We start from the raw sequence: 12,500 nt of genomic DNA, 5'->3' as shown, positions 1-12,500 counted from the left end.
CCATTCCGAGAAACAGTCCTTTGACAGCTTGACACGTTGTTGTCGGTCTATAAGAAAGTCAGCAACCCAGCAGGCGACACTCCTTGGAATCGATAGATCGAATACCTTACGTACCAACAGGGTGTGGTCGATAAAGTCGAACGCCTTCCTATAATCGAAGAGGACAATTCTCACGGCAGCTCCGTTACCGTCAGTTGCTTTGGACCAATTGTGCACCATGGATGTTAGGGCGTGGAGGGTAGACGATTTTGGGATTCCTCCGTACTGGTCGGGGTCGATCACCTCCATCACGGCAGGGCCCACATAAAGACCAACCACAAAGTCATCAGCGACTTTAGACAGCGCCGGGGTCAGGGAAATGGGGCGAAGATGTTTACTGATATCCTCAACAGGTTTCACCTTTGGTATTGGGACAACATCAGCCATCTTCCACGCTAGCGGGAGTCTATTCTCGGCAAAACTGCAATTAATGATCATGGAGACGGGGTATGCAAGGATATCAGCATACGCTTTCAGGAGCCAATTGGGTATCTCATCCGGCCCAGCCGCCTTACGGGGGTTCAACTTTTCCAGTGCTGACAAAATTGTAGACTCGGGTATAATCAACGGTGTGGATCCCTCCTCAGGGGTTGGAACAGACTCCAACCTCTGAAATGACTCCAGAGGCTCGACAAATGCGACATTGATCATATTTGCGATGTTTTGTTCAGAGAGGCCGTCAGTGCCTTCAACCTGTAAGCTGGAAATAATAGAATCGGAACCTGACGCAGGGGTCATTCCCGCAATGCGCTTGACAGAGTTCCACCATTGGCTTGGTTTGGAATACTTTAGCTGGCTAACTTTTGAAGCATAATATCTGCCTCGGAGTGTCTTATGTTCGCGGTTCACAGCGTTTCGATAGTAATGGAAAAGATTGACATCTCCAACGTTGAACGCCTTTTGTCGCAGCTTAACTAGTTCCTTAAACTCAGGAGAAACCCAAGGGGCGTCCCTTGTGTGGATCTTAGATTTCTTAATGGGCATGATAGTGTCCAACCCAGTCTTAACAACTTCCGTAAATAGTTGGAGTTTGGCCGCGCAACTCTGCGTGCACTCTACAAGCGACCAGTCGATTCCGCAAAAATAGCGACCAAGCTCAAGTTTCCTGCTTGCCCGTGTGTCACGGCGCAATATCTGTTTTCTCGAGGAGCTCTCTCTCACAGGTCTCGTTTTAGGGCGCAAGATGACAACATTGTGGTCGGAGAGTCCGAAAGGCGGCAATGTCTGTACCGAATTCTTGTCATACAGATGGGGGAGGTTGGTTAAGACCAGATCCAAGATCCGCTCGCCACGTGTTGGTTTGTTCACCAGCTGTTTTAGTCGGAACTGGGTTGTGATGCGTTTGATGTTAAGACGATTGAAGTCACCGCAAAGCAGAAGGCCACAGCCTGGAAATTCTCCCTCGATTGTGGTGAGGGTCGAGGCTAGATGATTTAGCATCGCTTGATCGTTCACCGTTTGCTCAGGATGATATATTGTGCCAGCAATCAAACACGGGATACCACGCGTTAAGCGTGAAGGCCTGAGCCACGTCCACAGAGTCTCAAAGTTCGGGTTGTTTAGGTGATGGAGACTCTTGTACTTGATACAATTCTTAATGTATAATCCCACACCGCCGTGAATGTCCGTAGACCGATTTCTTGAAGTAAAGTGATATCCAGGAATATTAATGAGATTATCACTGATGGTGTCCCTTAGCCAGGTTTCGGTGAAAAACGCTAAGTCTGGGCTCCAGTCCAGGATAACAGATCGCACTTCATCGATCTTTGGTGCAATAGACATGGTGTTCGCAAGTAGAAGACTTACACCATGCTCTTGGACATCCGTTGGAGTAGATGATTCTTTCTCCGCTGGAACCCTTGAGATGACACGTGTGCGCGCTGTTTTAAAACGCGCGGGATTATTCGATTGGACCCGCGAGTGACTACGGGACTGGATCACTGGGATGGGACGACTGTTTAGACTGCCATCGACGAAGGTGTCAATTTGAATATTTAATGTCGTTGCAGAAGGAATATGCAAATTTCCTTCCTCTTGGCCGCAATTCGCATCAAAAGGAATAGGGTTCCCAGCAGAAAAGTCCCCAAGACAAGGCTGTAGATGATCAGTTCCATGGCACAGCGACAGATTTCTTCGATCTTTCTTTAGACCTCCGCGAGAGCCGCGCCGTGTCGGCTTGACACGGGTTATGCCGAGAGTAGTCAAGCGGCACCAAAGAACAGAAGAAAGTTTGATCTTGCAGTTAGGCGAGGAAAACAATTTCTTCAAAAAAGATCTTGTATAGACAGCACCCATTGCAGGAAAACAGAATCAGATTTTAGGTGTAGAAATGCGTCGAAACTGCGAGTTTGGTGCGGAGCTAAAGAAAGCATGTGCTGCCAGTTAGGCGCTCACGCACGTTGAGCGTTCTTCCCTTCTGTTGAGAGTTCTTCCCTTTTGTCGTTGGGAAAAGGTCATTTTGTTTCCAACTTAACACGAAATGTCATTATGATTAATTTGCTTACCTACTTCCACCAACAAGGTAAATAAAGGGTTGGCGTTACTTTTGGGTTACGGTGAATCCAGTTGTTTATCTCTACTTGAGAACGTAGTTTAGGCGACGCTTTGTGGCGTGATTTTTTTTGTATTTAACAATTCGGCGAAGTGAATATTGCTGAATATTTACTGAGATGTAGTCGAAGTAAATATTCCCCAATATTTACTGAGCCTGAGGCGAATAATTGTTTTAGTGTAATTTTCAGCGCTGAATATCAAGAAAGTGCAAAACAACGGGCTAAAACAAGATGAAAAGGCACGAAAAGTGCGTAATTCTCTTAGCAGCCGCGCCTCCAAAATGTTATATTCACCGGGTAGCGCGGTGAATATATCACTAAATTCTTATTTTCACCGCTGAAAATTATACTAAAGCCAGATATGAGCGAGATTGAAGATAAGGGAAAGAGCGAGGGGACACCTCGTGACGCTTATTAAAAGCGGCGGCGATCTGATTACTTGCATTACTGCGCATGTCTGGTTTGAATCCATTTCAAAGCGAGTCTTCGTGTGAAATCTATCAAATGGAAATATCCTTGATCTGCTTCGTTATCATTTGAATGGTTCCCTACTGAGACTCGTTTTGAAAACAAAGTCGAACAGCAGCTTTGGAAACAGACATGTTCATTGTCGCGACTTAAACATCTTCAGTTCCCACGGTCTGCATCCGTCTGACCTTGTAGAGCAGCGGTGATATAACCCGAAGATCGTGGGTTCAATTCCCACCCTGGTTAGTGGTCAGAGTTTTTCTCTGTCCTTGTGCGGGCCATTTCCATTAGTAGAAAACTAGCACTTCACATTACACTCTAATCAGTTAAGTCTAGTTACAAAACACTTTGTTGAACAGGGAAAGGAATTTGAAACAAGACTGAAAGAGAAAAAGCCAGGTGACCTATCAGACGAGTTACGGACAGCCCTTGGCATGCCAATTGGTCCTAACAGTCTACTGGTACCACCCCCGTGGCTTATAGCCATGCAGAGGTATGGGCCTCCACCCTCGTACCCCAATCTCAAGATACCAGGACTGAATGCACCCATTCCTGAGGTAAGAGGATTATTTGTTCAGTTTGGTAAAACTCTTAAGTAGTGAGAATAATCGTCTTTCACCAGCGTGTCCTTGGTTTGATTTCTGAACTCTGTGTCATATGTAGGTAGCGTTCAAAGAAATGTTTAAAAAAGACAATGATAACTTAAATTGTCCAGATACATATATCGTCCCGCACCGCACACCGCGCACCGGTGGCTCAGTTGGTTGAGCATCGGGCTGTCATGCGGGAGGGCGCAGGGTCGAACCCCGGCCGGGTTAACACCCCGGATCTTCAGGCAGCGTGTTGGTTCTCTACTCTGCCCGACAGGTTTTTCTGTGGATTTTTTTTTTATTTTCCTTTCCCATCAATTATTACCGTGAATATATCTGATAACGTTATCATCCTCCTGACCACTCCCCCCCCCCCCCCCCCAAGCTACAGACATCCCAAACGAGAGAGGGGTTAGAATAACGGAATTTTTAGCGCTTTTGTGACAAGTACTAGCCTGTCGTTAGCATTTGCCGTTCCACTCAAACGTGATTCTAAATCTGCGTATGGGTGGTCCTTATTTGAATAGTACATGTATGGGTCTTTGCAGGGTGCCTCCTTCGGTTACCATGCAGGTGGGTGGGGAAAGCCCCCTGTGGATGAGCAGGGTAAGCCCCTGTATGGTGATGTATTCGGCATTCAGCTGCAAGAGGCTCCAGTGCTGGAAGAAGATGAACAAATCGAGAGTCAGCCGTGGGGTGAGCTCGAATCTGAATCAGAGGAGGAGTCGGAATCAGAGGTATGGCGGCTTGGACAAGAAATGTTAAATAGCTGAATTTTTTCCCCCAGCAGCGTGCGCTCTCAATGGTTACTTCGAGGTCACATGACATCAAACAATATAAACTGTTTCCCGCCAAAACCCTCTGAGCGGGCAACAGTGCAAATTCTATGACGTCAGAGAACAGTGCACTGTTACCCGCGAATGTTGACCAACGACCGCCGTTGCTGTTGCTGTTGCACGTTTTTCTTTTTATGTTATATAACAAATCACTTAATGAGTGGTCCCAAGGGAAACAGTTCATTTTGTTTCCCTGGAATTTTAGGGTGCGTTCGATTGACCCTATTCCGGAATTAATTAACGTTTTTGTCTTTTTTTTCCGATCTTTAATCAAAATTCGCGGCGACAATTGGCAAACTGATGAACAGATACGGGCAATGTTGCAGCTCTCGTAATGTACAATAGGATTGGTTCCCTACCCAAACCGAAAACAAAACATGAAACAACGGAAACGTTGACTAAAGCCGTGTTCACATTCAACGTTAATTATGATCAACAGAGGTATAATTCAGGCCATCATACTCCATTCGATTTTATTTAATTATGGTTCTGTTCACATCTGCGAAAATTCAAATACAATAGGGTAACATCGCAGTGTGAGACAAAATGGCGCCGTATCGCGTGGCTGCCACGATCATCATCACTATGCTTGAGGCGAGGAGAGAACCAAGGATTACTTCTGAGAATAGAAGATGACAAATCCAAATCTTCGCTCCATAAAACGATTAGAAGTTTCGTCTGCTCATACCACCACGTTTTCGCCATTCTGTTCAATTACGCACTGTAATTACTTCAAACAACCCCCTTAAGGTTGTTTGAAGTAAATATAATCCAGTTATAATCAGGGACTGTAATAAGTTGATGTGAACCCATTTCATATTTAATTCGATTATAATTCGATCGCAATGGAGAGCTAATGTGAACACGGCTTTAGACTTAAAAACAATACAACCTTATCACTGTCAAATGCCTCTGCGCTTCTCACAAGTGGTGAACATCAAGTACGAGGGAAAAAAAAAACACGTCGCATTGTGGAAATAAGGACATCTGTATATAGCTCCAGTTATATGCTTTAACTGTTCAGGAGGATCTCGTGGAACCCATTTTTTTTTCATTGAATTTTATTATTGATACTTAAAAATTACCTGCGAAGTGAGGCAGTTACTATGTCGGTGTCCCATTATGTGAGTTAACTGAATAGAGGGTAATGTGAAGTGCTAGATTTCAATTCCCACCCTGGTCAGAGTTTTTCTCTGTCCTTGTGTGGGCCCATTTCCATCAGTTGGGCTAACGCTCACATGGTTCATATGAGATAGAAATCTAGCACTTCACATTACCCTCTATTCAGTTAATTCTGTTTAAGATATAAGTGCTACACGGCCAACGTTTGTATAAACGTAACCTTTCCCATTATGTGAGTTGAATACAGCTCCGTGTATTTAGCGGGAAGTTCGAGTTTAAGTGAACTCCTTACTAATGGCTTTCACATTATTTCATACACAGGAAGAATCAGAAGAAGAGGAAGATCAGACGGGCCTCATCACACCAGCAGACACGTGAGTATTAAGGAGTCAGCTAAGACCAACAAATAATTCCCCTTTGTTGCAAAAGTTGGCTTAAAAAGTTATTTCTGTTGTGACGCTTAGTGTTTACTTACATGAAGGGCTATCAAGCCCCTCTATAATTGCAAAACATATATAGACCCCTTTCAGTTAATTCCCAATCTGGAGGACAAAACAATAAGATTGATTTGCATTTGAAAGGTTTGTTTCTCTCCGGGGACAGAACAAGCATTGTTTTGTCCTCCAGATTGGGAATTACTGAAATGGGTCTATTGGAATTATTTCAAACATGGTCGAAGATTTCGTTCTCCGCAACTCAAATGTGTTTGTACCATTTAATACTATATTCTATCATAACCAATTTTTGGCTCAAAAATCTCCGAGAGGGAATTTCAAGTCTGGAACTTACAGTGTATCAGCATTCTCTTGTAATCGAATTGTATGCGTCGGTATGAAACTAAAAAACTCTAACTGGTTATAATGAGACAAATTTTCTAAAAAAAAAACATGTCGGACTTTCCCCTTTGATGTGGACGAAGCTTTAACCCACATTTTGTTCCTCGTTGTATTCCAATTCGTGTATATTTTTTGTTTCCGTTTTGATCAAGGCAAGCTTTCCACGGTTGTTTACTTTGGTTCCGTTCAACCATCATTGACCACATATCATTTCCAAACGGTGGAAAGTTCTTCGTACACATTCATTTTATGCCGCGGTCTCTTTCTTTATTTTCCCACGGCCTCGCTTACATCAACAATGACACGTCACACAGGGCGCTCCAAATGGTCACGTGAGCAAGTCGAAATTCAAATGCGATCGATCAATTTTTTCGGGGTGCCAAACAGTTTAGTGATTTCGGTAGTATGAAAGTTTGTCTTACCACGATTGCTTGTAATCTCGCAATGTGATGGGCTAATTTGCTGTTGTCTCAATGGCTCAATCAGTGTGTCGGTTGCGCCTCGTGGATCCACAAATTCTGACCACTGTGATGACGAATATCGTTGTCAATAAGAGTACAGGCAACACGGAACCACGTTAGACTTGTTAAGTTTTTCATGTTCCTTTCCTTTCTTTGTTTGCGTTCGATTCAGTGGCTTAATCACTCCAAGCGGTTTGACATCCATTCCAGCCGGCATGGAAACCCCAGACATGATTGAATTGCGAAAGAGGAAGAATATCGAGGAAGCAATGGAAACTGGAGCGGAGCAGCAGACATTGTACACTGTGTTACCCGAGAAGAGAGTCAGCGTAGGCGCTGCTATGATGGGATCTGCGCATGTGTACGATATTACATCGGTAAGGCTTATTGGCGTCTTTGCTTGAATAGCTAGCGTTACCATATCAGAAAGGGTTTAAAGTGCTCCTAATTTCAAATTTTTTTATTCCGCAAAAGTCAAATTTTAAATTTAGCACCACAAAACAGGAACTTTGCATAAAGTACCTCAAACTTGCTCATCCATGGAACAAACGACTTCTGGTATGTTGTTTGTTAAATTTTAGGGCGCTCTATAATCGGAATTTCGAAGTGAAAATGGCAAAATCTCTTCGAGGTTAGGGGTACTTGAAAAAGTGATGTAGTTACAGTTGTCGCTTAGACTCAGTGTAGAAGCAAGTTGTCAGTTTTGGTGTCCACCACAAACTAAACCAAATTATTAGACGAGGGGCAAAGACCTTTGTTCAAGAATTTATGATATTCTGGGATGGACAGCAAGTGCTCATTGAAATGGCGTGATCCGAATTTATCCGTCGCATTAGCAAATCAAACCGAGGATTGCAAGATAAGTTTTAATTGCTGGAAAGTGATTAGAAGGCCACAATGAAACTTTCGGTAAAGTTTAAAAAAATTCTGTCTTGCGGATTCAGAGCCACCTTAAAAAATCTCAGTATTAAGGTGGCTCTGAATCCGCTAGACAGACTTTTAGACTTTGCAGAAAGTTTCGTCTCGCCCTTCTGATTATTTTTCAGAAATAAAAAAGTGGGGGTCACCGAGTTCGTTTTTGAGATATAAGCAACCATTGCCACCGTGACATATTACGTCACAATAATGACCGTATTTTGTTCAGCAATAATTCGTGTTTCATTTGCTACCACGATATTGCTAATACATGATACAACGTAAAAAGAGCGTCACTTGGAAGCGTTGAAACTGGTTTGAGCCACCTTAAAGCCAATCACTTTCCAGCTTGGCAACACTTGACGCAATCAGTTTCCATATAAGGTCATACGGTATATGAGCTAATAACCGAGATCGAGAGAACCAATCAGAAAGCTAGAAAACTTAATAATAACACTCATTCGTAAATACTATTGATCATTACTGCTTTTCTCAACGAACAGCGCACGGATGGTCAGGAAAATTAACTCTCCCTTCCACTGAAAAGAACTGTAAATGAAGCTAATCCTTCTTCTGAGATCTAACTCGTTTACTTTCCTATTTTCTTGTCTTCTCAGGCGGCAGCCGGCCTACCAAGAAAGGTAACTTTCAAATTTTTTTGTGTCATACGGAAGTAAAAAGACGCCCTAGTTTTTGAAGAGATATGATCATTTTGCGCCTTTTTTTAGTGAATCATCTCGTTCCCTTATCTACTATACTGGCTTAGTTAAGAAGTTTATTTCTGTCTTTACTTTATGTTGCGAAGCATAAAGTTTCATCGTTTATTTTTTTTTATGCCAACTTTAACAAAGATTGGATCATTAACGGCCATCTCTCGTTTCTGTGTCTTTTTTCGTTACCAGGCGGGTGCTCCTTTGACCGAAGGAGTTGAAGTAGCTCTGGACCCAAGTGAGTTGGAGCTGGATCCAGCCGCCATGCAGGCCAGGTTAGTAGATATGCTACGTCAAAAGGTATTATTGCTGTGGTCTTTTTTTGTCATGCACAGTGGCTAGGGCACTAGACTTGGGTGTAGTTGCTTAGAGTTGAAATTTCTCTCTCTCTCCGTCTCTTTGTTATATCTTTGAGATCACACGTGCACAATGATTGACTAATTTAGCGGGCCTTATTCTACAGTACGGCCAGTAGTTTATGAGAGGTATGTTTAGATCAAAATGACATCCGTACAAAACAAAACAAATCCGATTAAGTTGACAGCGTCTTCGCGCTTAATGTGGAATTGCTAAGGCTCAATTTCTCGTGAATTACAGGTACGAACAGCAATTGAAGGAAAGAGAGAGCCAGTTACAGAAAGAAGACCTCAGTGACATGGTTGCGGAACACGCGGCCAAGCAGAAGGTGAGTTATTTCTTTCTCAACCCAGGGGCGGATCTAGGGGTAGGGTGCAGGGGGTACGCCCCCCCCCCCCTCCCTTCCCTGAGATGACATGCGGCTTTCTAATACAACTGGAATTTGCAAAAAAAAAAAAACGTCACCAGTCAGCTACGCCATTCCTTTGTGGTGCACCCGCTCCCTACAAAAATCCTGGCTCCGCCCCTGAAACCAGGTGAGAGTCGATGCAAAATAAAGACATGAACAGCCGGTTCCATTGTTTTGTTGTCGCGTGCTGGTTGACGACGCCGTTGTAGTCTTAAGGTCTCAATTTAAAGAGGCTATGCCACGCAAAATTATGTCATCTCATTACACCCAAAATGCCCAAAAAAGTAGAATGAAACATTGCCGCAGCTAAAAACATAAAAGAAAGAGAGGCGTGGATGGGCAAGATTAAAACGAATTGCATTTGGGTAATCTTGAAAAAAGTCGGCCCGACGTTTTTAAAGTTTATGGTAAATCGCCTGGATAAAGGTTTTTTTCCTTAAAATCATTTTGTTTGTGATGTAGCGATAATTTATAAGTAAAGGGATTCTGCATTAGCAATTTCGATTTTTAAACTCGGGATAAACTAAACATTTCCCTTGAACACCCAAAAATAACGTGACACAGCCCCTTTAAGCAACACAGGCAGGAAAGACAACGAAAACGGCTTTGATTTTATCAAACTAGAAGATGAAGGTTAATTAACCACACTAAGATAGATTTGCAAGCTGACGTTTCGAGCGTTAAGTCCTGTGCAAACGGACACAACGTTGTTGGCGAATAACTCCCAACATTGTGTCAAACGGGCGCAACATTGTTGGCCGACAACTCCCAACATTGTGTCAAACGGGCGCAACATTGTTGGCCAATAACTCCCAACATTGTGTCAAACGGGCGCAACATTGTTAGCCAATAACTCCCAACATTGTGTCAAACGGGCGCAACATTGTTGGCCAATAACTCTCAACATTGTGTCAAACGGGCGCAACATTGTTGGCCGCCACATGTTGCTTCCGTTTGCACACCCTGTTGCTTGTTGTTGGTCAAACGTTTTGAGCCAACAGCTCCGAACATTTCTTTTGTTGCGTGGCGCAACAATGTCGGATCCGTTTGCACAGCTCTTCCAACATTGTTGGGGCGGCCCACGCGCAATATAGATGGTCTTCATGGAGACAGCGAGGCATTAACATGTTGAAAACAGGATGGAAGCCAAATTTTACAAGTTTACAAATTTGCAGAAAAACCTTAAATAACAATGACCACAACCAGGTTTTCTGAGCCCGCGAGACTGAGAACCCCTAGCAAACCACCGTTTTAACGAAAACCGCTGGTCAGCAACCTTGGTTCTGGTCATTGCTGTCTATGGTCTTCCAAATTTTCAGAGGTCGTATTCTTTCCCATAATAGGAGTCGATTGCGCACCACTGCTAACACCATCCAACAATTTTGGGAAATGTTGCATCCACTTGCTCGGGCCCTAATGTTTGTTATTTCACAAAGAGAAAAATTATTTTCTATCCTCAGAAAAGAAAGAAGGCCACAGACAGCGGCAAGTCGGCCAAGAAGTACAAAGAATTCAAGTTCTGATGGAGGCGTTCCTATTTTCGAAACGGCGTCATTTTATTTACTTGTAAATATGTGCTACAACACTTTTTAAGAGGGATCCGGCTTCCTAAGTATTGGAGCTTGTGGTTTTTCATTTTTGCGAGACGTTTGCGGTTCTTATAATTAAGTTCTTGTAAAGTTTGCTACACTAAAATGTAAAATACAATTTTGTCTTGGAAATTATCTAAGTAAAGCTTTCAGCATGGATACGGAACCCTCCAAAACCGACATAGTCATTGTCTTTTATTTCCCAGATGGGCGCTTCTGATTTGGTTATGAAGAGACATTTTGTCTCTCGTTTCGACTTAATGCTATAGTCTGCTTAACATGTAGTTATTTTAGAGAGATTACGGCAAACGTTGGATAAAATTGGAAGAAACTCGTATATGAGCTTATTTCTTGCGTGTTATCAGCAGGTATCAAGTGACTTTTCAAAAGAGAGAGACGAGTAAAATAACAATTTCATGCTTTTATGACAAGCAGCATCCCACCGTTTTGAGTTTTCCCTTTCACGTAAACGAAATACTTTCTGTATCTAATGACTTCAACGGGAGGGGCGACGAAACTCTTGCCTCGTGGTCATGGGAAAAGCTCATCCAAAAGTTCAACCGAATAGTGAAACTCTCTTTCTTCGTTTTTTCTCCTGCCACTCGTTTTACCCCGGCAACACCGAAACTCTTTGCTTACCAGGTGGTCGAACGGGTTCGGACAGCTTTCTTCTTACTTGCTCATAACAACTCTTTCGAACCCTATTCGGAGAGGCCATTTTGCCAATAGCTGGGTGCCTCTCGCGAACCAAACTTGTCATTTTGTTGGGATAAATATCTTTTGTTTGCTTCGATTTTCTTAGCGAAACATAATCACAGTTAATGAGACAACCTGAGATATTGCTAAGAAGCTCAGTTGAAAAAAAACCGAAGTCACACCGTCTCTGATTTCAGTCCTGTTCACCCCTAAATTTTAGGAAAGCCTTATAACGATGACCACAAACAGGTTTTCTGAGCCCGCGAGACTGAGAACCCCCAGGAAACCATTGTTTTTGTAGGTACTCGCCATCTTTGAAATGAGGAGCATGAAATGACGTCATGTAAGATTCAAAGTTTTGCCTCTTACGTCATCTATGTTTTACATAATGATGTCGCAGAATAAAACCCACCCCTACAGGAATTCTCTTGTTGACTGCATTGCACTGGAAATCTACGAAAGAGTTTACGAACAAAACTAGCCGATTCTTTACAGCTGCATTACTAGTAACCATCTCGAAAAAATCAACTGTACAACTTTACTCGAAAATCCAACTCGGAAGTTAGTTAGTATCGTTTAGTGACAAAATAATATTTGAGTAGCTGCTGCTGGAAAACTAGAATTTCTTAAAGCCATTTTACTCGGAGATATTAGCATCTTTGACTTCAATATTCGAGTTTAAATTAAGTTTCCTGTACTGTTGATTGCGCCTGATAACATGAAGGATTCGGCTTTTTCTGTCATCTCGAAATTCTTTGTTCACAGAAAAACCGCACCATAGACCTAATCGGCTAACTCAATGTTGTACCCAATTCAAACCCCTTGGGAATAAAACGTTTTCTTCCAGGTTTTTCCATATCATTTAAATATGAATGCTACATTATCATGCAAATACACAAAGAATCTCTTAGTCCTGGGAG

General features: G+C 42.8%; 1 protein-coding gene across 1 annotated transcript in view; it reads left to right on the top strand.

Moving 5' to 3' along the window:
* LOC138027877 (splicing factor 3B subunit 2-like) overlaps positions 1 to 11,060 on the top strand; it is a 33,552-nt gene extending 22,492 nt beyond the window's left edge. Inside the window, exons 17-24 of the mRNA XM_068875496.1 lie at positions 3,419 to 3,616; positions 4,198 to 4,386; positions 5,929 to 5,981; positions 7,077 to 7,281; positions 8,437 to 8,460; positions 8,722 to 8,804; positions 9,127 to 9,214; positions 10,756 to 11,060. Of these exons, the coding sequence (XP_068731597.1) occupies positions 3,419 to 3,616; positions 4,198 to 4,386; positions 5,929 to 5,981; positions 7,077 to 7,281; positions 8,437 to 8,460; positions 8,722 to 8,804; positions 9,127 to 9,214; positions 10,756 to 10,818 (903 nt within the window). The 3' untranslated portion in view covers positions 10,819 to 11,060. The remainder of the gene's footprint in view (positions 1 to 3,418; positions 3,617 to 4,197; positions 4,387 to 5,928; positions 5,982 to 7,076; positions 7,282 to 8,436; positions 8,461 to 8,721; positions 8,805 to 9,126; positions 9,215 to 10,755) is intronic.
* Positions 11,061 to 12,500: the final 1,440 nt, after the last annotated feature.

Source organism: Montipora capricornis, chromosome 12, assembly GCF_036669925.1.
Source record: "Montipora capricornis isolate CH-2021 chromosome 12, ASM3666992v2, whole genome shotgun sequence".
Taxonomy (NCBI): domain Eukaryota; kingdom Metazoa; phylum Cnidaria; class Anthozoa; order Scleractinia; family Acroporidae; genus Montipora; species Montipora capricornis.
The sequence above is the reverse complement of the archived record's forward strand: the minus strand, read 5'-3'. Positions and strand labels throughout refer to the sequence as shown.